This window comes from Scyliorhinus torazame, chromosome 14 (assembly GCF_047496885.1).
Source record: "Scyliorhinus torazame isolate Kashiwa2021f chromosome 14, sScyTor2.1, whole genome shotgun sequence".
Lineage (NCBI taxonomy): Eukaryota > Metazoa > Chordata > Chondrichthyes > Carcharhiniformes > Scyliorhinidae > Scyliorhinus > Scyliorhinus torazame.
The window spans coordinates 49,323,745-49,349,361 of NC_092720.1; the positions used below are offsets into that span (position 1 = coordinate 49,323,745).

Consider the following 25,617-nt stretch of genomic DNA (forward strand, 5'->3'; position numbering starts at 1 on the left):
GGCATATTTCAAACTGGCTGCTTCTCCAATAATGTTCTCATACAATATTGTTCTTCATTCTATGTTGTCAATATTCACACGAGATTACATTGAAAAATGTTTCTTATGTTTCTGATCAAAGTCATCCTGCAATTGGTTTCTTTCCAGAACATAGCGTATAAAACACCTCAGAATGACAATTTCCTTGCTTCTTACCTCCTGTTGTTGAACTGATTGCTGTTATTATGGACTCACTTGTCGGTGGCTGAGTGGAACTCTCTATAGTTGTTGGTTTTGTTGTACTTGCTGCTATTGTTGGGAGTGTAAATATTGAGGTTGTTGTTGTTGACAGTACAGGTCTAGCAGATGTCTCAGCAGGAGTGCTTGTAGGATCAGTTGATGTATCTGTAGAAACAAGATGAAACTTTAGTCGTTAAATATAAAATGAGCTTATTTTTACCTGATCCGACATAAATACCATGATGGTAATCCTGAAAAATGTGGGGGTGAGTTTCATCTTGTGATTGCTGTCAGAGGAATGGAGACGCAGGTCGAAAACCCAGAGAGAATTGGAAAAGTTGATTCTCTCCGGAGAGATCGCATTTCCTGATTTTCCTCGCCCCCCTCCGGCGACCAATGCTCCTTTGTTGGAGAATTACAAGGGACTCTGTGATCAGATTGAACTAACGTATCTGAGCGTAAAGAGAAATGCCGAGGCATAGAGAAATGGATGGATCGTGCACAGACCTTCTTGTTCAAAGAGTCTATCAATCGAGAAGGATTCTAGTTGGAGGAAGAACTAAAGTGGACTATGTTATTATACCTGTTTGCGGGTGTTGTTTTTTTTGGAAAGAAAAACTATATTTACTGTCTGCATTTCTGAAAGGAAAGTGAAAATAAAAAATGAAACCATCTTGAAGTTGATGGTTTATTTCTTTCTTGGGGGGAGGTGTCATGGGAATGTCACTTTAAGAAATGTTTGTCTGCTCAAGTGGCTGCAGTGATGTCAGAGTGTGGGTGGAGCTGAGCTCTGGCTCTACGTTTTAGTTTTGCTTTGAGGAAAAGCTTGGGTGTGCCTGTGTTTTTGTTTTGTTTTAGTGTTGGAGCTGAAGCCAGCCAAAGAAGGTGTAATTTTGATCTCTCTGCTATCTAAAGACTATCTCTAGATCATTTGGTGAATTCAGAGTGATAACTGCTTTCAGTGGAGAACTCAAACCTGATGTGCTTCTGTAAAAAGTATTTTTGTCTTATGGATGTTAAAAGGAAAGTTTAAGGATTGCTTTGAATGTTGTATTCTTTGGGGGGTGTATTTGAATTGATGGTTATTAAGATGTTCGCTATATGTTTTAAAAAGGTTAATTGAGTTCATAGAATAAACATTGTTTTGCTTTTAAAATTACTTTTAAATTCTGCTGCACCACGCCTGTAGTTGGCCGTGTGCTCCCCATACCACAATCTCGTAAAAGTCATGGTTCAGGTGAAATCCATGATACACTTTGGGGTTCGCTAAACCCTGGCCGATAACAACAGATAGTGTCAACATAAAATTCAATAATTTATTGTGAACATCACCTCTTCATCACTTTTCATAGTTTAAAGCCCATGATAAAGCTAATTCCTGTTGAGTCACGTGTAACTAGCTTCTAATGGCGCATTCAGCCAGTTACCTGCCAGGAGCTGAAAAACTAATTTTACAAGCAGGGAGATTTATTCTCCCAAAAGAAGATTTTGAAAACTGAGACTTGAATTGAGGACTTTTGTCTACAGAGTCTGCTAAACATTGTAGACATATTTTCTGCTCTGTGAGCAACAAATTGCTGTTAGAGACAGGTTCCCAGCTAAGCCTTGTTGTTGATCTGAACAGTTGTTGCAATTGTCATGTAATGGTCATGAATGGTGAAGAGTTGCTACCTGTATAAGTTGTTACTGAAGTGACTAAATATACATTTCAGGGCCATGATGCAGTCATTTATGTTTTGCAAAACTAAATGCTTTGCATTGTTGCAATGTTTGGTGTGACTGTCAGAAAAAATATATGAAGCATTATGTGGTACTGTTACTAAGTCGTTTTGGGCTGGGCTTTTTTTAAATGTGTCAGGAGGAGCTCGGCATATTTCAAACTGGCAGCTTCACCAATAATGTTATCATACAATATTGTTCTTCATTCTATGTTGACAATATTCACACGAGTGTACACTAAAAAATGTTTCTTATGTTTCTGGTCAAAGTCATCCTGCAATTGGTTTCTTTCCAGAACATAGCGTATAATACATCTCAGAATGACAATTTCCTTGCTTCTTACCTCCTGTTGTTGAACTGATTGCTGTTGTTATGGACTCACTTGTCGGTGGCTGAGTGGAACTCTCTATAGTTGTTGGTTTTGTTGTACTTGCTGCTATTTTTGGGAGTGTAAATATTGAGGTTGTTGTTGTTGACAGTACAGGTCTAGCAGATGTCTCAGCAGGAGTGCTTGTAGGATCAGTTGATGTAGCTGTAGAAACAAGATGAATCTTTAGTCGTGAAATATAAAATGAGCTTATTTTTACCTGATCCAACATAAATACCATGATGGTAATCCTGAAAAATGTGGAGGTGAGTTTTATCTTGTGATTGCTGTCAGAGGAATGGAGACGCAGGTCGAAAACCCAGAGAGAATTGGAAAAGTTGATTCTCACCGGAGAGATTGCATTTCCTGATTTTCCTCGCCCCCCTCCGGCGACCAATGCTCCTTTGTTGGAGAATTACAACGGACTCTGATCAGATTGAACTAACGTATCTGACCGTGAAGAGAAATGCCGAGGCATAGAGAAATGGATGGATCGTGCAAAGACCTTCTTGTTCAAAGAGTCTATCAATCGAGAAGGATTCTAGTTGGAGGAAGAACTAAAGTGGACTATATTATTATACCTGTTTGTGTGTGTTATTTTTTTGAAATGATAAATTATATTTACTGTCTGCATTTCTGAAAGGAAAGTGAAAAGGTGAAAAATGAAACCATCTTGAAGTTGATGGTTTATTTCTTTCTTGGGGGGAGGTGTCATGGGAATGTCACTTTAAGAAATGTTTGTCTGCTCAAGTGGCTGCAGTGATGTCAGAGTGTGGGTGGAGCTGAGCTCTGGCTCTGCGTTTTAGTTTTGCTTTGAGGAAAAGCTTGGGTGTGTCTGTGTTTTTGTTTTCTTTTAGTGTTGGAGCTGAAGCCAGCCAAAGAAGGTGTAATTTCGATCTCGCTGCAATCTAAAGACTATCTCTAGATCATTTGGTGAATTCAGAGTGATAACTGCTCTCAGTAGAGAACTTAAACCTGATGTGCTTCTGTAAAAAGGATTTTTGTCTTATGGATGTTAAAAGGAAAGTTTAAGGATTACTTTGAATGTTGTATTCTTTGGGGGGTGTATTTGAATTGATGGTTGCTAAGATGTTCACTGTATGTTTTAAAAAGGTTAATTGAGTTCATAGAATAAACATTGTTTTGCTTTTAAAATGACTTGTAAATTTCTGCTGCACCACACCTGTAGTTGGCCGTGTGCTCCTCATACCACAATCTCGTAAAAGTCATGGTTCAGGTGAAATCCATGATACATTTTGGGGTACGCTAAACCCTGGCCGATAACAACAGATAGTGTCAACATAAAATTCAATAATTTATTGTGAACATCACCTCTTCATCACTTTTCATAGTTTAAAGCCCATGATAAAGCTAATTCCTGTTGAGTCATGTGTAACTAGCTTCTAATGGCGCATTCTCCCAGTTACCTGCCAGGAGCTGAAAAACTAATTTTACAAGCAGGGAGATTTATTCTCCCAAAAGAAGATTTTGAAAACTGAGACTTGAATTGAGGACTTTTGTCTCCAGAGGCTGCTAAACATTGTAGACATTATTTCCTGCTCTGTGAGCAACAAATTGCTGTTAGAGACAGGTTCACAGCTAAGCCTTGTTGTTGATCTGAACAGTTGTTGCAATTGTCATGTAATGGCCATGAATGGTGAAGAGCTGCTACCTGTATAAGTTGTTACTGAAGTGACTAAAGATACATTTCAGGACCATGATGCAGTCATTTATATTTTGCAGAACTAAATGGTTTCCATTGTTGCAATGCTTGGTGTGACTGTCAGAAAAAATAGATGAAGCAGTATGTGGTACTGTAACTAAGGCGTTTTGGACTGGGCCTTTTTTTCATGTGTCAGGAGGAGCTCGGCATATTTCAAACTGGCAGCTTCACCAATAATGTTCTCATACAATATTATTCTTCATTCTATGTTGACAATATTCACACGAGTGTACACTAAAAAATGTTTCTTATGTTTCTGATCAAATGTTACCCTGCAATAGATTTCTTTCCAGAACATGGCGTATAAAACACCTCACACTGACAAGTTCTCTTCCTTCTTACCTCCTGTTGTTGAACTGAATGCTGTTGTTATGGACTCACTTGTCGGTGGCTGAGTGGAACTCTCTATAGTTGTTGGTTCTGTTGTACTTGCTGCTATTGTCGGTAGTGTAAATATTGAGGTTGTTGTTGACAGTACAGGTGTAAAAGATGTCTCAGCAGGAGTGTTTGTAGGATCCGTTGTGGTAACTGTGTAAGCAAGATGAAACTTTAGTCTATAGATATAAAATGAACATTTTCTAACCTGTACTACATATACAGTATGATGGTAAGCCTGAAAAAATGTAGGGGTGCTTTTTAGCCTACGATCGATGTCAGAGAGAACATAGACGCAGACCGAAAATCCGGAATGAATTGGGCAAAGTGATTCTCTCCGGAGAGATCGCATTTCCTGATTTTCCTCGCCCCTCTATGGCGACATCATGTGGTTCACGTCCACAAAATGCAAGAACGGCATTTAAATGAATTATAATTTTTAATATTATCACCAGACTCCCCACCACATGATCCCTTCTTCAGTGAACATTCATACCTCACTGACATTATGTCAGATCAGCGAGATTTACAACAGCTTTTTAAATACGGGGTTCAGTCGAGGAAATCCCTCCAGGGGCACAAATTCAAGTGTCGCCCTTGGGTAGTTGGGTGGGGTGGGAGAGATACGTGCCCAGTCAGAGCCCTGGCACAGGTTGGCACTGTGCCGGGGCAGTTTCAGGGGTGGGCCCTTGTCTAGCCCCATTAGTGACAGGGGTTTCCATGTATGTGTGATGGGGGTGGGGAGCACGCAGTGAGGAGAGAGCTTGCAGGCACAGTGGGTTAAACTGGCACTAAGGGGGAGGAACGCTGGTGATACTACCGCCGTGGTGGTTGGGGTGGATCCCCCGATGATTTTCCAGATGGTGTGAATATCAGTGATATTTAATGCTGTTACAGAGCCTCCGATGATTGTCTTTGGAGCGAACCCCGAGTGATTGTCCAGCTGGAGGGAACCCCTGATGAGTGTGCGTGACGGGGCGCGGGAGAAACTTGAGTTCTGAACAGGCCCCCTTTAATGATGGCGCCCCAATCTCTGTAGAGCCGGATGCCGACTACATCAAGCCCCGCCCCTGCAGGGGGACAGCGTAAACAAAGCGACTCACTTATTTCCTTCAAAGGGACTGGAGAGAAAACTGGAGACACAAGGGGCGAAATTCTCCGTTATCGGCGCAAAGTCCGCCGATCGGCGCAAAAAACGGCGCAAATCCGACTTGCGTCACGCCGGAAAAATGGATCAAAAGTCTCTGGCCCGAAACGGGCTAGCAGCGACGTGACGGGATCCGCGCTTGCGCACGTGGTTCACGCCATGCAGCATCATACACGCCGCACGGCGTGACGGCTCATAAGGCCGCGCTGCTCCCCCCCACCCGACCGGAACACCCGACCAGAACACCCGACTGGATGGCTGGCCGCCGCTCAGCCCCGAGGTTCCAGTCACGGGATGTGGAGGCGCTCCTGGACGCAGTGGAGCAGAGGAGGGACGCCCTGTATCCCGGGCACGGTCGCAGAGTTGCCCCACGCCACAGCCGGCGTCTGTGGAGGGAGGTGGCAGAGGCCGTCACCGCTGTGGCCCTGACACCACGGACAGGCACCCAGTGCCACAAGAAGGTGAACGACCTCGTCAGAGCAGCCAGGGTGAGCCTCCCCCTGCCCGATATCCATATCCCCCATTCCCCCATATCCCCCCTCCCCATATCCCCCCCACCCCCACATCCCCCATATTCCCCCCTCCCCCATATCCCCCCCTCCCCATATCCCCCCTCCCCCATATCCCCCACTCCCCCATATCCCCCCCTCCCCCATATCCCCCCTCCCCCATATCCCCCCTCCCCCATATCCCCCCTCCCCATATCCCCACCTCCCCCATATCCCTCCTCCCCCATATCCCCTCTCCCCCATATCCCCCTCCCCCATATCCCCCCTCCCCCATATCCCCAAGTGAATCCAGCCCTAACCTTAACCTCTGCAATGCACGCGCAACCGATGGCGTGCATTCATATACCTGCCAAACACTGTTGCCTTTTACCCCTGCCACCACCCCCACCCACCGCCCCCCCCCCCGCTACAGGAGAAGCGCGCACACAACAATAGGGAGCATGTGAGGACTGGAGGAGGCCCCGCTGATGAGAGGCCACTGACCGAACACGAGGAAAGGGCCCTGGAACTGGCTGGCGGACCTGACGACCGGGAGGTTGCTGATGCAGAGGTCAGGGGCGTACTAGCAAGTGAGCCACCGACAGACCGTCCTCATATCCCCCCGTCCCCATATCCCCCCTCCCCCATATCACCTGATCACTGCCTGATGTCTAACCATGCATGCTTCACTGTGTATCGCAGGACCAAACGTCGAGGCACCATCCCCGCAGATGCAGACCGCGCGCAGGATGCCCCTCGGAGGCCACGGGAGACGGAGAGACCCGGACCCTCCGGCATGCGACGCCCGCAGGATGCTCCTTGCACACCATGGGAGACGGAGAGACCCGGACCCTCCGGCATGCGACGCCCGCAGGATGCCCCTCGCACACCACGGGAGACGGAGTGACCCAGACCCTCCGGCATGTGACGCCCGCAGGATGCCCCTCGCACACCACGGGAGACGGAGAGACCCGCACCCTCCAGCATGCGACGCCCGCAGGATGCCCCTCGCACACCATGGGAGACAGAGAGACCCAGACCCTCCGGCATGCGACGCCCGCAGGATGCCCCTCGCACACCACGGGAGACGGAGAGACCTGGAGCAACAGGGAGACGACACCCCCGTCACGTGCGGGAGCGACAACCCAGCGACGAGGGGGGCAGCCACAGGCCCCCGTCACATCTGAGCCAGGACACCACTACCCAGGACACCACTACCCAGGTCACCACTACCCAGGTCACCACTACCCAGGACACCACTACCCAGGACACCCCTACCCGGGACAGCACTACCCAGGAAGACGAAATGCCGGACAGTGACTCAGAGTGGATGGGTGGAGACGAACCCCCACCCCAAAGTGCCATGGACTCAGAGTGGGACGAAGAGCACGACACAACGCCACTGATGTCACCAACATCCTCCACCATCGCAGAAACACTCACCTCGGTTGGGCACTTTAGTGATGAGGCGTCTGGTACACTCACTGGTGCGCACAACACAGCCGTCCCGGTACAGCAGGTGGAGGTAGGAGCAGCAGAGGGGCCGGGCGGTCGGAGGGCAGCCCAGCCCAAGCGAACATCTGCCGCCCGGATGGATCCCGGGCTCCTGGAGTTTCCACACACACACATAGATCCGATGCTACCACCGACCCGGAGACGAGCGAAGAGGGTGACGGCAGGCTTGCGGCGGCTGCAGTCGCAGGTGGAGGAATTCACCCGCGTCCAGGAGCTGGAAGTGGTGCCGGTCATGCGTGCCACCCAGGCCGACACCGCACGGGTGGCGTCCGCGGTGGAGGCAATGGGTGCGACGGTGTCAGACATGGGGAACGTTTTGCGAGGCCTGGGGCTTTCCGTGCAGGTGGGGTCTGTGGCCCAGGACATGGCTGCCCTCTCACAGGAGGCCATGAGCCAGTGCCAGCGCCAGATGGCAGAGGCGCTCAACACCATAGCCCAGTCTCAGCAGGCCATAGCCCAGTCTCAGCAGGCCGTAGCCCAGTCTCAGCAGGCCATGGCCCAGTCTCTGCAGGCCATCGCTGAGGGCATCGGCGCCAGTGGCCATGTGCGAGCCGGCGTCGCACTGTCACAGACAGGGTTTGCCAACCCCCTGGGCTCCATGGCTGCAAACCTGCAGACCCCTGTCGATACCAGCATGGGCCTCCAGGACTGGCAGCGCCAGATGTCGGGGGGGGCGTCGGATGGCCAGTCCGTTCGCATCCCCCACCCATGTAGAGGCCTGGGGGCCATCGGGCACCCCGAGGGAGGAGGAGGTGGTGTGGTCCGTCCTGGGTCCCCCTGTAGGGGAGGTCCGGGAACACCGCAACACCTCGGACTCCCCCCCTTCCGTCCCAGGTGCATCGAGTGGGCAACGGACAGGACAGGCTGGCAGCTCGCCATCCCAGTCGCCCGGGCCGCAGCCTGGCCCATCTAGGCCAGGACGGCCCAGGAAACGGCCGCCAAAGGGATCCCGTGTCAGAGGGCAGGAATCACAGGAGTCCACCTCCTGTTCTGCTGTACCGTCTGGGGAACCACGTAGACGTAGTCAAAGGGCCCGTAAGGCCAAACAATTAGACACTGAGTAAGTTGGCACGGGTGCAGGGCACAGATGAGTTTTAGGGGCTAGGGCACGTGCATGAACTCCTTTGCTTATTAAAGTCAATGTTACACCTACAGAAGCTGCCTTTGTGCTCTGTCCAAAGCGTGCGGGGGTGTCATGTACGTTGAGCGCAAGTGTGTGTGTGAGGGGTGGTCTTACCTCAGCCCCAGGTGAGTCTGCCCCTTCCCCCTGGGCCGCCATCAACATCCCCCCGGGAAGAGGACGGGACCGTGCACTGCAGTGTCACAGCCGCATGCAGGGAAGGTCCGGGTGGATGGTGGTACTGTGGCCATGGGTCAGACATAGTCCAACGATGTGGAGCCAGGAGCTCACCGCAGGGCGGGTTGTCATCATCCTCCATGGCCTGCAATAGACACGCGTCCACCCGCAATTGTGTGAGCCCGGCCATTGTGCCGCAGGTGGATCGGCAATGGGGGGGTGGTGTGCATGCGGGTGGGGTGGGTGAGGTTGCGGAGGGGGGTGAGGGTGCTGGGTGGGTGGATGGGTGGGGGGTGTGGGTGGTCGGCTGTTGCCATGGTGTGCGGTCTGTAGCCATACTACCCGATTCCCACGCCCATCTAGTCAGTGAAGCGGGCGGCTATCAGTCTGTCCCGTGCCCGCTGGGCCAGCCGGTAATGGTGGACAGCCACCCGTCTGCCCTGACTACCCCGTCTGCCCTGACCATTGCCCCCATCCCCCTCATCTGGGGAGGACTGCGCCTCTTCCTGCTGCTCCTCCACTCCGCCCTCCTCTGCCTGCGGCACATCGCCCCTCTGCTGGGCTATGTTGTGCAGGACGCAGCACACCACAATGATGCGGCCGACCCTATCTGACCGATACTGGAGGGCGCCCCCAGAGAGGTCCAGGAACCTGAAACGCATCTTCAGCACGCCAAAGCACCTCTCTATCACTCCCCTTGTCGCTACATGGGCATCATTGTAGCGGTTCTCCGCCTCATTGCGTGGCCTCCGTAGAGGCGTCATCAGCCACGATCGCAATGGGTAGCCCCTGTCGCCCAGCAACCAGCCCCTCAGCCGGGGATGGCGTCCCTCGTACATGCCGGGGATGGATGACCGCGAAAACACGTATGAGTTGTGTACACTGCCTGGGTAACGGGCGCAGACTTGCAGGATCATCATGCGGTGGTCGCAGACCACCTGTATGTTCATCGAATAGGTCCCCTTCCTATTGGTGAACACGGCCCTGTTATCTGCAGGTGGCCGCACGGCGACGTGCATCCCATCGATCACGCCCTGGACCATGGGGAACCCGGCCACGGCAGAGAAGCCCACGGCCCGGGCATCTTGGCTGGCCCGGTCCACAGGGAAGCGGATGTAGCGGTGCGCCATGGCATATAGGGCGTCTGTCACTGTCCGGATGCACCGATGCACCGATGTCTGCGATATGCCGGACAGGTCCCCACTCGCTGCCTGGAATGACCCCGTTGCATAAAAGTTCAGGGCAACCGTAACCTTGACGGACACGGGGAGAGGGTGTCCCCCGCCAGTGCCACGCGGTGACAGGTGTGCCAGCAGGTGGCAGATGTGTGCCACGGTTTCCCGCCTCATCCGGAGTCTCCTCCTGCATTCCCGGTCCGTGAGGTCCTGGTATGACTGCCGGGGCCGGTACACACGGGGCGCCCTCGGGTGCCTCCGTTGCCGTGGGGCCGCGACGTCCTCCTCCCCCTCCTCGTCCTGTCGGTCAGGTGTCCCTCTAGCCTGGGCGGCTGCCGCCTGCCCCTCTGCGGCAGCCTGCGCCGCCTCTCTGGCACGCTCCTCCTCCTCCTCCTCCTCCTCATCCAGGGCAACATGGACATTAGCGGCTGCCGCCACGGCGGCCAACATCGCTGGATGATCGGAAAACATGACGGCCTGGTGGGGGGGGGGGGAAACGACGACATGTCATCATTGCCCATATCCCCTCCTTCCCCCAACCAGGTGGCGTGGACCACATGGGTCCAACTGTTGGAGGCTGGCACCTGGCCAGGTGGACCAACTCACTTGCCCCCCCAACCCCCTCCCCGGCACAGACCCCCCATCCTCCTCCCCGGCACGGACCCACCATCCTCCTCCCCGGCACGGACCCCCCCAACCTCCTCCCCGGCACGGACCCTCCATCCCCCTCCCCGGCACGGACCCCCCCCCATCCCCCTCCCCGGCACAGCCCCCATCCCCCTCCCCGGCACGGACCCCCCCCAATCCCCCTCCCCGGCACGGACCCCCCCCCCATCTCCCTCCCCGGCACGGACCACCCCCCATCCCCCTCCCCGGCACGGACCCCAATCTCCTCCCCGGCACGGACCCCCCATCCCCCTCCCCGGCACGGACCCCAACCTCCTCCCCAGCACGGACCCCCATCCTCCGCCCCGGCGCGGACCCCCCATCCCCCTCCCCGGCACGGAACCCCCCATTCCCCTCCCCGGCACGGACCCCCCCCCACACCTCCTCCCCGGCACAGACCCCCCATCCCCCTCCCCGGCACGGACCCCCCATCCCCCTCCCCGGCACGGACCACCCATCCTCCTCCCCGGCACGGGCCCCCATCCCCCTCCCCGGCACGGACCCCCCCCATCCCCCTCCCCGGCACGGACCCCCCATCCTCCTCCCCGGCACGGACCCCCCATCCCCCTCCCCAGCACGGACCCCAACCTCCTCCCCGGCACGGACCCCCCATCCTCCTCCCCGGCACGGACCCCCCCCCATCCCCCTCCCCGGCACGGACCCATCCTCCTCCCCGGCACAGACCCCCCATCTCCCTCCCCGGCACGGACCCCCCCCGCCCATCCCCCTCCCCGGCACGGACCCATCCCCCTCCCCGGCACGGACCCCAACCTCCTCCCCGGCCCAAAATCGGCTGCCTTGCGCAGACCCGTGCCATTCTCCGACGGCAGCGGCGCCATTAACGCCCCGCCGACTTTTCTCCCTTCGGAGACTTCGGCAACCGGCGGGGGCGGGATTCACGGCGGCCAACGGCCATTCTTCGACCTGCTGGGGGTCGGAGAATGACACCCCAGGTTTGTGCAGCTGACAATCTTCAGGACAGTTTTCATTCTGAGCTGCCACTTTAAAAACCGCCGGGCCGGAGAATCCCAGTGGGACGCGAGAATCGAGCCCGGCCCCCCCAACGCCGGCTTCCCGATTCTGCCTCCGCCGATTCTCGGGCGCCACGGTATTCCTGGGGGCCGTTGACAGCAGACCCCCCCCCCCCCCGGCGATTCCCCGGGCTCTGATGGGCCGAGTAGCCACCGAGTCCGGCCGTGTCCCGGCGGTGTGGATTACTCAAGTCCTACACGGCGGAACCTGGAAGGTGAGTCTGAGGGGGTCGTCCTGGAGGAGGGGGCGAGGGATCCAACCCGGGGGGGTGGGGGGGGGGCCCAAGGTGGCCCAAGGTGGCCCAAGGTGGCCTGGCCCGCGATCAGGGCTTGCCAATCGACTGACGTGCTGGTTCTGCCATATTGTCCGTGGGCCGGCGCGGAGAAGGGAACCCCGTGCATGCGCCGGTCGTTCCGCGCATGCGCAAAGTCCTGCCGGCCGTTCCGTGCTGGCTGGAGCTGCGGGGACCACTCCGGCACTGACCTAACCCCCGAGGAAGGGGAGAATTCCTCACTTTCAGGGTCCGTTGATGCCGGAGTGGTTGGCGCCAGTTTTCACGCCAGCGTGGGGACATAGCCCCATTATTAGAGAATCCCGCCCATCATAAATTCCACCTGTAATATTTCATTCAGGATTCCTTTGCGTTTTTGCAGTTTAAAATCCTTCTGAGTTCCTCTGTGGTGATCAGGCAACAAATTAATGGGCGGGATTCTCCGACCCCCTACCGGGTCGGAGAATCGGCAGGGGGTGGCGTGAATCCCGCCCCGCCGCACCGACGCCGGCTGCCGGATTTTCTGGCTACACCGAGGGCATCTTGAAACCCATCGTATAAGGTACACCCAGCTTCTGTCGCGACGCGACGGACTTCCTACAGAAACTCAGCACCCATGGACCAGTTGAACCAGGAACATTCCTCGTCACAATGGACGTCTCGGCACTCTATACCAGCATCCCCCATGACGACGGCATTGCTGCAACAGCCTCAGTACTCAACACCGACAACTGCCAATCTCCAGACGCAATTCTGCAACTCATCCGCTTCATTCTGGATCACAACGTCTTCACCTTCGACAACAAATTCTTCATCCAGACGCACGGAACAGCCATGGGGACCAAATTCGCACCCCAATACGCCAACATCTTCATGCACAAGTTTGAACAAGACCTACTCACTGCACAGGACCTTCAACCGACGTTATACACCAGATACATCGATGACATTTTTTTCCTTTGGACCCACGGCGAAGAATCACTGAAACGACTACACGATGACATCAATAAGTTCCATCCAACCATCAGACTCACCATGGACTACTCTCCGAAATCAGTTGCATTCTTGGCCACACTCGTCTCCATCAAGGACGGTCACCTCAGCACTTCCGCAAAGCCACGAATAACCTCACGATTCTCCACTTCTCCAGCTTCCACCCTAAACACAGTAAAGAAGGAATCTCCTATGGACAAGCTCTCCGTATACACAGGATCTGCTCAGACGAGGAGGAGCGTAACAGACATCTACAGACGTTGAAAGATGCCCTCGTATGAATGGGATATGACGCGTGACTTATCGATCGACAGTTCCAACGCGCCACAGCAAAAAACCGCACCGACCTCCTCAGAAGACAAACATGGGACACAACCGATAGAATACCCTTCGTCGTCCAGTACTTCCCCGGAGCGGAGAAACTACGTCATCTTCTTCACAGCCTTCAACACGTCATTGATGACGATGAACATCTTGCCAAGGTCATCCCCACACCCCACTACTTGCCTTCAAACAACCGCGCAACCTCAAACAAACCATTGTTTGCAGCAAACTACCCAGCCTTCAGAACAGTGACCACGACACCACACAACCCTGTCATGGCAATCTCTGCAAGACGTGCCAGATCATCGACATGGATACCACCATTTCACGTGGGAACACCATCCATCAGGTACGCGGTACATACTCGTGTGACTCGGGCAACGTTGTCTACCTCATACGCTGCAGGAAAGGATGTCCCAAAGCGTGGTACATTGGCGAGACCATGCAGACGCTGCGACAACGAATGAACGGACATCGCGCGACAATCACCAGGCAGGAATGTTCCCTTCCAGTCGGGGAACACTTCAGCAGTCAAGGGCATTCAGCCTCTGATCTCCGGGTAAGCGTTCTCCAAGGCGGCCTTCAGGATGCGTGAAAAACGCAGTATCGCCGAGCAGAAACCTATAGCCAAGTTCCGCACACATGAGTGCGGCCTCAACCGGGACCTGGGATTCATGTTGCATTACATTCATCCCCCACCATCTGGCCTGCGAAATCCTACCAACTGTCCTGGCTTGACACAATTCACACCTCTTTAACCTGGGGTTACCCCATCTCTGGATCTGTAAAGATTTAATCACCTGCTAATGCTCGTATTCAAAGCATTGTCTGGCATCTTTGAATCTGTCTACATATATGTTTCTGGAACATACCTCTTCATTCACCTGAGGAAGGGGCAGCACTCCGAAAGCTAATGACATTGAAACAAACCTGTTGGACTTTAACCTGATGTTGTAAGACTTCTTACTGTGCTCACCCCAGTCCAACGCCGGCATCTCCACATCATGTTTCCTTGAACACAATGAGCAAAGCCTCATCCTGATGGCCCAATGATGAGCAGCCAACTACTCTCCCACTCAAAGCTGTCCGGGAAGTTTAAATGGACCCTGAGAAGAATGATGGACAAAAGGAATGATGGGACACCTCTCAAGTAGCAACCACTTCTCAGCTCTTGGCACACCCCATCTCACACACCAGAGAGTATCATCCATGCTGCCTTCTGCTTCATGGCTGAAGCAGCCTATGGTCATCTGGGACTATGGCGACTTTATTTACTTACTTACTTGCAGGTAAGCCGTATTTACAGAATCCTCATGGACTGCAAAACACAGAGGGCATTGGCCACAACCATCTCATATGTTGGAGCAAGGGAACAAATGCAACTTTAGTCACAGAGGAACATAGGAACATAGGAATTAGGAGCAGAAGTAGGCAGTTCACCCTCTCGAGATAAAAGCAAATTACTGTGGATTCTGGAATCTGAAACCAAAAAGAAAATGCTGGAAAACGTTTTGATCGTTAGCTCTTTTCTTTCCCTACAGATGCTGCCAGACTGCTGAGATTTTCCAGCATTTTCTTTCTGGTTTCACCCACTCAAGCGTGCTCCGCCATTCAATCAGACCAAGGCTGATCTCTTCCTGGTCTCAAATTCACCTCCCACCTGTTCCCCATATCCCTTTAACTTATTTTTAATCAGAAATATATCTATCACCTTCTGGAAACTATTTAATGACTCAATCTCCACCACACTATGGAGCAGCGAGTTCCACAATTTCACCACACTCTGAGAGAAGTAGTTCCTCCTCATCTCAGTTCTAGATCATAGAATCCCAATGGTGCAGAAGAGGCCATTCAGCCTGTCGAATACACACCGACCCTTAGAAAGAATGCTCTTTGCCCACTCACTCTATCCCCGTAACCCCATAACCTAACCTGCACGTCCCGAAACACTATGGCTCAATGTATCATGGCCGATCCACCTAACACGCACATCTTTGGACTGTGGCAAGAAACCGGAGCATCCGGAGGAAACCCACGCAGACACGGGGAGAACATGTAGACTCCGCACAGAAACCACCCCATGTCCCCCTCCTCTCCCCCCGGGTCCGTCTCAAAAAGTCCCTGGTAGTACTCCCTAAACACCTCATAATTTGTGGAGTCTCACGATCGCCACCCACGGCAGCTCCCCAGCTCTTGGCTTCTGCCTCAGGGGCCTATGCACTCAGTCCACTTCAGGGGCCTTACCTAGCCTTATCTGCACCAGCCCGGCCAGTACCTCGTGGCACTCACACCTTCCATTCCTTCAGGCAGGCCCATTATTCACAGGTTCTGCCTTCTCAAGGTATTTTCCTGCTCCTCTACCTTTATCCTCAACATTTTACAGAGGTCTCCTAAGAGACTCACCTCCGCCTCCGGAGCCACCACACGATCGCTGTGGTCCGAAATCACCCCTTCGATCTCCCGAATCTGCGACCCCTGCACCTCCAAACACATCCCCACCCATTCCATCGAACTGTTCAGGGGTGCCACAGCTCCTTCGATGCCCTTCGAGCGATACCCCCGCATTTCTTTCCTCTGCTGGCGGAATTCCTTCTTCTTAAAAGCCATCAGCTGCTCCATCTGGGGCTTTGCAGCAGTCGTTCGCCAGCGGCCATGCTTACACTGGCTGCTGCTGCAGTACTGGCTCCCTCCACCTCTTTAGCCTGGTCTCTCACTGTCTTTTGCCAGGCTTGCTAACAAGCAGACATACCACTCCCGGAAGAAACGACTCCTCCAACCTTCACCTCCACCTTTCCATCAAAATTCCACCCAGTATCGGGTAAAAAGAGCTCTTTTGTGTGCCTTCAAGCAGGAGCTGCCCTGTGTGTGACCCCTCACACCATGGCCACCACCGGAACCATCGCTGAGATTTACAACAGCTTTTAGATACGGGATTCAGTTGAGGGGATCCCTCCAGGGACGCAAATGTAAGTATAGCCACTGGGAGGGAGGGGGGGGGGATTAACATGCCCTGGCAGTGCCCTGGCACAGGTTCTCACTGCAAGGGTAGCAATGCCAACCTGTGCCAGGGGGCAGTTCCAGGGGTGAGCCCTTGTGGTCGCCCCATGCAGGGTGGGGGGAATTCCATTTCTGCCTTGTGGGGGTGGAGGGAGTGAAGAGCAGTCAGTGAGGGGAGAAACGGCAGGCACACAGGGTGAGCAGGCACTGAGAAGGGAATGCTGGCCATACTGCCGCAGTGATGTTGGTGGGGTGCCCCCGAAGATTGTCCAGTGGGGAACGCTGGTGGTACCTCCATGCTGATGGTGGTGGGGAATCCCTGATGATTGTCTGGGTCAGGGTGGGTGAGAGTGAAACTTGAGTTCTGATCAGGCTGCCCTTCAATGATGGCGCCCCGATCTCTGTAGAGCCAGATGGCGGGTCGATCAGGCCCCTCCCCTGCAAAGGGACAGCATAGACCACGGCCACTCATTTATTTTCTTCAAAGAGATTCGAGATCTGGGGCGTCATTCTCCGCCGGCGGGAGTCTCCGTTTTGCCGGCGCCCGGGGGTTTCCCGACGGCGTGGGGCTGCCCCACATTGGGAAACCCCATTGACCGGCCGGTGTTACGGAGACTCCCGCCGGCCGGTCGGCGCAGAAATGTGGCGGGGCGGGTAGGAGAATTTCGCCCCTGTTTAGAAAACTGGTTTGCGCAACTGACAAGCGTCACGCCAGTTTCCATTCTGAGCTGCCACTTTGAAAAAATATGGTCGGCTTCCACCCGTAATGGTTCAATCAGCAGAATGTTTTTGTGTGTTTTTTTAAAATGTATTTTATTACAAACATGTATCAAAACAGGTTCCAACAAATAAACACCCCGGGAAATGTCTTTGTGTTTTTGCAGATTTAAAATCTTGTGATTTCATCTGTGATTCTCACGCAACAAATGAATCATTTTAAATTAAATCAAAGGATGGAGTTCCCCCATCCTGAGAGCAAGTTCTGGGACCACGACCTGGGGAATTCATGATGAGGAAGAAAACATTGCTGAATTCATACTTTGCTTCCGTCTTCACAAAGGAAGACATGAGTAACGTACCGGAGGTTTTGAGAAACACGAGTTTTAGTGAGGAGCTGAAGGAAATTAGGACAGAAATGGTTTTGGGGAAATTAATGGGATTGAAGGCAGATAAATATTCAGGTATTGATAACCTTCATCCCAGAGAACTTTAGGAAGTGGCCCTAGAATTAATAGATCCATTGGTGGTCTTTTTTCAAAATTCATTGGACTCTGGAATGATTCCGCTAGATTAATGATTTGGGGAAAGGGAACTAAATGTATTGGGCGGGATTCTCCGACACCCCGCCGGGTCGGAGAATTGGCAGAGGGCGGCGTGAATCCCGCCACCGCCGACTGCCGAATTCTCCAGCGCCGGGGATTTGGCGGGGGCAGGAATCGCGCCGCGCCGGTTGGCGGCCGCTGGCAGTGGCTCCCCCAGCGATTCTCCGGCCCGCGTTGGGTCGAGTGGCCGCCCGTTTATTGATGGTCCCGCCGGCGTAAATTAGAGTAGGTCCTTACCGGCAGGACCTGGCGGCGTGGGCGGCCTCCGGGATTCTCGAGGGGGCGCGGGGGGATCGGGCCCTGGGAGGTGCCCCCACGGTGGCCTGGCCCGCGATTGGGGCGGGCCTGTGCCGTGGGGGTACTCTATTCTTCCGCACCGCCGGCTGTAGCGGTCCGCCATAGCCGGTGCGGAGATGAAGCCCTCTGCGCAGGCGCTGGGATGACGGCAGCACACGCTGGCACTATCGCGTTGGCGGGAGGAGGCCCTTCGGCGGCGGTTGGCATGGCGCCAAGCCCCTTCCCCGCCAGCTGGCACGCGCAAACCACTCCGGGGCCGGCCTAGCCCATGAAGATGTAGAGGATTCCGCACCTTTGGGGCGGCCCGACGCCAGAGTGGTTCACGCCACTCCTACCCGCCGGAGTTGCCCGCCCCGCCGATTACAGCAGAATCCCGCCCATTATCTCCAAATTTGCAGATGATACAAAGTTGGATGGGAGGGTAAGCTGTGAGGAGGATGCAGAGATGCCTCAACATGTTTGGACAGGCTGAGTGAGTGGGCATATGCATGGCAGATGCAGTATAATTTGGATGAATGTGAGTTATCCACTTCGGCAGCAAAAATAGGAAGGCAAATTATTATTTGAATGGGTGTAAATTGAGAAAGGTGGCTACTCAACGAGACCTAGGTGCTCTCTTGCATCAGTTGTTGAAAGGAAGCACGCAGGTGTGGCAGATAGTAAAGAAGACAAATGGTAGGTTGGCCTTCATAGCGAGAGGATTTCAGTGTAGGAATAGGAATGCTTTACTGCAATTGGATAGGGCGTTGGTATGGCACTGGAGATTGTGTGCAGTTTTGATGTCCTATCTGAGGAAGGATGTTCTTGCTATGGAAGGAGTTCAGCGAAGATTTACCAGGCTGATTCCTGGGATGGCGAGACTGTCTTATGAGGAGAGGCGAAGTCAGTTAGGATTATATTCAATGGAGATTAGAAGAGTGAGAGCAGATCATATAGAAATTTATAAAAGGATTAGACAGACATTTCCGATGGTGAGGGAGTCCAAAGCTAGGGGTCATCGATGTACTATTTGTCAATGTACTCTGTCCATTATTCTTTTTGTCTACTAAGTACATACTGTGTACGTTCCCTTGGCTGCAGAAAAATACTTTTCACTCTATTTCGGTACATGTGACAATAAATCAATCAATCAATCAACTTGAGGATAAGGGGTAAACCTTTTAGGACTGAGGTGAATAGAACTCTCTTTACCAGAAAGTGGTGAATCTTTGGAATTCACCACAGAGAGTAGTTGAGGCCAAAACGTTTTGTGATTTCAAGGAGAAATATAGCTCTTGGAGCTAAAGGGATCAAATGATATGGGGGGAGGTCGGGATGAGGGTATTAAAGTTGATGATTAGCCATGATCATAATGAATGGTGGGGCAGGCCGGATGGCCTTCTCCTGCTTCTATTTCCTGTGCATGTTTTTATGTCAGTTCCATGGCAGGGGCAGGAATTTGGAGCAAAATTCTCCATCCCGCCCCGCCACATTTCTGCCCCGACCCGCCGGCGGGATGCTCCATTACACCGGCCGGTCAATGGGGTTTCCCATTGTGGGGCAGTCCCACGCCGTCGGGAAACCCCCGGGCGCCGGCAAAACGGAGACTCCCGCCGGCGGAGAATGACGGCCATGGAGTATTTCACCCTGCAGTGGCTGATGGGAGTACAATGTGAAACCTCTATCATGACCGCATTATTTATGCAAACGGGTGGTTTGCGCCATATTCTGTGATGGGGACAGGCCTGAAGGTGTGTAGACCGCTGTCGTATCCGGACACCATATTGAATATGTGCTCAAAATAAATGATCCATTATTGAGGAAGGAAGATGGACGGCCTGAAATGAAGATGGTCCACCTGAGAAAGCAGACAGATCAGCAAGAACACTCTGAGGCTGGAAGATTGCCCTCCATCAGGAAGGCAAATCTGGCAGATCCAACTGTAGATTGGTGTTCAGAGGGCAAGGGCTGCTTGTGGCCTCTGTTTTGAACACCACAGGCAGCCCTGTATTCTTCAGGTGAGTGCTATCATTTGCATGGCACATTGGCCAGACATGTTTTGCACCGGCATGTTTTCACACGAGCATCCCGGAGACTTGGGTGTGGAAGTTTGGGCCTATTTTACATCGGCCTCTGGCAGGTTTCCTGATACACCATCGTGGGTCCCAGAGGAAAATCTCCCGGGAAATTCACACATTGAATAAAACCGATTTCTGGGCCTCCTGTCAGACATGCTCCCCACCCCCACCCCGACCCCACTCGTTATTGAACTCGCCGGAGGAGGCACGGGAGAAATCTGCCCATATATTCTGGCATGAGTTTAATGATCGTGGAACTGTTGATGTGGACTCACTTGATAATGGCTGAGGGGAACTCTCTATAGTTGTTGCTATTGGTGCACTTGTTAGTATTGTTGTGGACGTAGAGTTTGGTGTTGTAATTGTTGATTGCACAGGTACAGAAGATGTCTCAGCCGGAATGCTTGTAGGATCCATTGATGTAACTGTAGAAACAAGATGAAACTTTAGTCTTTAAATATTCTTATCTGTCACACATAAACAGCGTGATGGTAATTTCAATCAGGATGTGTTTGTATTATTGTAACATAACAAATTGTGATTTCATCCATAATTCCAAGGAATAAAGATAGTTTTTAGTTCAACCTGAGGGTGAGATTCTCCCGTCCTTGGATCAAGTCTCATGGCAGGGGTAAGGACGTTGAATATTTCCTACTGCGGTGGCCAATGGGACAAAAATGCAAATCTTCCATCCCTGACCACAATATTAGGGTGCGGACGATTTTGCCTTTACTTACACTCCATTATGATGCAAATAATTTTCCCTTCAGCCTCCAGCCAGTTTTCCGATACACAATGGCGGGAAACAAGGGAAGATCCCTGGGAAATTCAGACTGGTAATAAAACCGCTTCCTGGACCTCTCATCGAACACACCTCCACCTGCCCGACATTGAACTGGCTGGCACGGACATGGGAGAATTCTGATCATAAATTTTGTCATGAGTTGAATTATCTTGGAAGGTTGTGGACTCACTTGTTAATGGCTGAGTGGAACTCTCTGTGGTCATTGGTACTGGTGTCCTTGTTAGTGTTGTGGATGTAAAGGTTGGTGTTGATTGTTCCGGAGTGGAAGATGTCTCAGCAGGAGTGGTTGTCGAATTATTTGACGTAGCTGTGTAAACAAAATCAATCTTGAATTTTGAAATATAACATGATTCCATCTTATTAAACCTTCATAAAGTGCATGATTTTAATCCATATACATATAACATTGCCATTTCCAATCAGGATGCCTTTGTATTTCTATATTGATAGTTGTTAATAATCCAGCAGTGATTTTAAAAAATGACAAAATATGACCGTTCTTTAAATGAATCATAAACTCTCGAAGGATTGAATTATTTTCAGCACCATCAGTATGAAATAGCTGCTGAAGAAAAGGTCTGACCCTTACTAATTCCTATGTTTCTGAACTGATTCATGTTGCTGAGCTCACTATTGTAGACTCACTTGTTAATGGCTGAGGGGAACTCTCTGTAGTTGTTAGTACCGGTGCACTTGTTAGTGTTGTTGCGGTTGTAAAGTTTGGTGTTGTAGCTGTTGATTGCACAGGAAGAGACAATATCACAGCCAGAGTGCTTGTAGGATTCGTTGTTGTAACTGAGTAAACAAAATGAAACTTTAGTCTTTAAATATAAAATGAGCTTATTCTTTCCTGTCCCACATGAATAGCATGATGTTAATCCTGAAAAATGTGGGGGTGATTTTCAGCCTGCGATCGTTGTCAGAGAGAACGGAGACGCAGGCCGAAAGTCCAGAGAGAATCGGGAAAGGTGATTCTCTCCAAAGGGATCGGATTTCCCCAATTCCCCCCCCCCACCCCCTTTCCGACGACATTGTGAGGTTCACGTCCACAAAGAGGGGGAACGCCATTTCAATGGATTATAATTTTTAATAACAACATGCCTCCCCGCCACATGATTCCCCCCCCCCCCAGTAAACATTCATACCTTACTGACATTACACAACAATAATAATCATTATTGTCACAAGTAGGTTTACATCAATACTGCAATGAAGTTACGGTGAAAAGCCCCTAGTCGCCACATTGCAGCCCCTGTTCGGGTATACAGAGGGAGAATTCAGAATGTCCAAATTACCTAATGGCACGTCTTTCGGGACTAGTGGGTGGAAACCGGAGCACCCGGAGGAAACCCACGCAGACACAGGGAGAACGTGCAGGCTCCGTACAGACCCAAGCTATGAATCGAACCTGGCACCCTGGCGCTGTGAAACCATAGTGCTAACCACTATGCTACTGTTCTGTCCAACGTGCTATATCATATTGGTGAGATTTACAACAGGTTTTTAAGTACGGGATTCAGTTGAGGAGATTCCTCCAGTGGCACCAATGTAAGTATAACCTCTGAGGTGGTGGTGGTGGGAGAGATACATGCCCAGTTAGAGCCCTGGCACAGGTTGGCACTGTGCCAGGTAGTTTCAGGGGTGGTCCCTTGTGGTAGCCCCATAAGCACCAGAGGTTTCCATGGATGTCTTATGGGGAAATGGGGAGCGGCAGTAAGGGGAGAACGTGCAGGCACAGTGGGCTAAACAGGCACTAAGGAAGAGTAACGCAGGTGATACTGCCATGGTGGTGTTAGGGTGGTTAGGGTGGTAAGGGTGATATTTCACCCTGGTGAGAAGCCTCTGATGATTGTCTTTGGAGCGAGTCACGAGTGATTGACTGGCTAGGGGGAACCCCTAATGATTGTCTGGGTCGGGGTGGGGAGAGTGAAACTTGAGTTCTGATCAGGCTGCCCTTTAATGATGGCGCCCCGATCTCTGTCGAGCCAATGCCGATTCCGTCAGGCCCCGCCCCTGCAGAGGGACAGCGGAAACCAAGCGACTCATTTATTTCCTTTAAAGGGCCTCGGGTTCTGGAGAGAAAATCGGTTTGTGCAACTGACAAGCGTCACATCAGATTTCATTCTGAGCTGCCACTTTGACAAAATATGATAAATTTCACCCACAGGGACCCAGGTTCAAATCGGGCCTTGGGTGACTGTGTGGAATTCATACTTTCCAATCATGTCTGTGTGGGTTTCCTCCGGGTGCTCTGGTTTCCTCTCACTCACCAAAAATGTGCAGGTTAGGTGGATTGGCCATGGTAAATTGCCCCTTAATTCGATAGATGTGCAGGTTTGGTGCACTGGCCACACTAGATTGCCCCTTAGTGTCCAAAGATGTGCAGGTTAGGTTGATTGGTCATGGTAAATTGAGCCTTAGTGTCCAAAGACGTGTAGGTTAGGTACGGTTACCAGGGTAAGATGGAGGAGTGGGCATAGATAGAGTGCTCTTTCAGAGGGTCAGTGCAGACTCGATGGGGAGAATGGCCTCCTTCCGCACTGTTGGAATTCTATGGTTCTCTGATGGCGCGTAGACTGCTGTCGTATCCAGGCACGATATTGAAAATGTGCCCAATATCAATGATCCATTATTGAGGAAGGAAGATGGAAGGTCTGAAAATGAGATGGTCTACATGAGAAAACAGATGGATACGGAAGAACATTCTGAGCCTGGAAGGTTTGCCTCCTCCAGGAAGCCAAATCTGTCAAATCCAAATGTAGCTTCTTCCCCCACCCACTTCTGTGATAGTTCTGAGAGCCAGGGAGGCTAGTGGCCTCCATTCTGAACACCAGAGGCAGCCCCAATCGTTCGTCAGGTCTGTGCCATCATTTGCGTGGTACGGTATCCAGACGTGTTTTGCACTGGCATGTTTTCCCGCAAGCGATGTGGAGATCTGGGTGTGGAGGTTTGGGCTTGATTATAGACGCCTGGTCAGCTTTAAACAGTGGCTAGGTAATTGGACCAGATGTCATAACATTTTAAATTTATAATGCGGTACGGAAAGATCCAACTGTCGGTTCAGCCCCCACCCATTGCTCGGGTGTTCGGAGGGCCTGGTTGCCAGTGCTCTCCATTCTGGGTACCAGAGGCAGCCCCATGCATTCTTTCCTGGGGCCCCATCACCAGCAAGATGTGTCCTTGGGCTGGCTTCTGACAGCTGACAACTTCAGTGCAGATCAGTACAGGAGCATTTTGACCCCTTCAGCACTTAATGGATAACTAGAGTTTCAAAACTAATTCTGAAATATTGTCTAAAACTACACCCTTGCATTATCTAGAAGTGCTCAGAGGATGACCAGCACTCCAAGTATGCAACGTGACATGATTCTTATGCACCCTCCGCCAGCGCAGGTACACACACCTTGGTGGGTACAGCAGTAAGTATAGATAGGTTGTCATATGGTGAGAACACATCAAAGCAGGAGCAGAGTTTGTAGGTGGAGAGAGCAGTGGAGATTCCCTGTCAAATCCAAACTCTGCTCACCTGCACCTAGGTGCTGGGCCTCAAGCTTCACACAAATCAGGGAATTTAAGGAGAAGCAATGGGAAAAGTTCACACATTTCCAGAGACAATGCACACCCCTGGAAAGAGATTGATGGGAGTCCCAGCATGAGAGCTATGAGTCTCAGAAGTTTGTACTGATATTTATTTCATGAAGAGAGTGACCAATTGCATGGAGAATCAGACCTGGCAGCCCACAAGGGACTTGAGGCTGTTTTCGTTAGAGAGAAGAAGGTTAAGAGGTGACTTAATTGAGGCATACAAGATGATCAGAGGATTAGATAGGGTGGACAGTGAGAGCCTTTTCCTTGGATGGTGATGTCTAGCACGAGGGGACATAGCTTTAAATTGAGGGGAGATTAGCCCTGATCAATGGCTTCCACACTCTGTCTCCTTGTACACAATGAGCAAAGCCTCATCCTGATGGCCCAATGATGAGCAGCCAACTACTATCCCAGTCTAAGCTGTCTGGGAAATTTAAATGGACCCTGAGAGGAATGATGGACAAAAGGAATGATGGGACACCTCTCAAGTCGCAACCACTTCTCAGCTCTTGGCACACCCCATCTCACACACCAGACAGTATCATCCATGCTGCCTTCTGCTTCATGGCTGAATCTGTCACTGACAAGGTGCATGAAGGGCCCCGTCTTCTCAACCTTGCCCCTCGCCTGAGGTGTGGTGATCCTCAGTTTAAATCACCACCAGTCAGCTCTCCCCTTCAAAGGGGAAAGCAGCCTATGGTCATCTGGGGCTATGGCGACTTTATTTACTTACTTACTTGCAGGTAGGGCAGTATTTAGAGAAACCTCATGGACTGCAAAACACAGAAAGCATTGGCCACAAGCATTTATGTCAGAGCTGGGGAACAAATGCAACTGAAGTCACAGAGGAACATAGGAACATAGGAATTAGGAGCAGAAGTAGGCAGTTCATCCCCTCGAACTTGCTCCACAATTCAATCAGATCATGGCTGATCTCTTCCTCAAATCCACCTCCCCACCTGTTCCCCATAACCTTTGACCTGTTTTTAATCAGAAATATATCTATCTCCTTACTGAAACTATTTAATGACTCAGACTCCGCCGCAAGTTCCACAAATTCACCACTCTCTGAGAGAAGTAGTTCCTCCTCATCTCAATTCTTGATATACCGCATTTCAACCTACATCTGTGACCTCTTGTTCTAGAGGTAACACCACAGATGAATAAGGTAAAATATAACAACAAAAAGTCCTAATTGCCCAAAGGAATCCACTTGACTGTTTTTAACACTGTTAATGTA

At 51.7% G+C, this 25,617-nt stretch overlaps 1 protein-coding gene across 8 annotated transcripts in view; it reads right to left on the reverse strand.

Moving 5' to 3' along the window:
• LOC140389711 (uncharacterized) overlaps window positions 1–25,617 on the reverse strand; it is a 201,990-nt gene that overhangs the window by 80,656 nt on the left and 95,717 nt on the right. For 5 of the 8 annotated variants that reach the window (XM_072474145.1, XM_072474144.1, XM_072474146.1 and 2 more), the window contains exons 15-20: window positions 21,435–21,584; window positions 20,959–21,096; window positions 20,260–20,409; window positions 4,371–4,556; window positions 2,282–2,470; window positions 196–384 (exon numbers count right to left, since the gene is read on the reverse strand). In XM_072474145.1, coding sequence (XP_072330246.1) covers window positions 196–384; window positions 2,282–2,470; window positions 4,371–4,556; window positions 20,260–20,409; window positions 20,959–21,096; window positions 21,435–21,584 — 1,002 coding nt within the window. The remainder of the gene's footprint in view (window positions 1–195; window positions 385–2,281; window positions 2,471–4,370; window positions 4,557–20,259; window positions 20,410–20,958; window positions 21,097–21,434; window positions 21,585–25,617) is intronic. The other 3 variants (XM_072474143.1, XM_072474148.1, XM_072474149.1) reach the window with 3 other exon arrangements.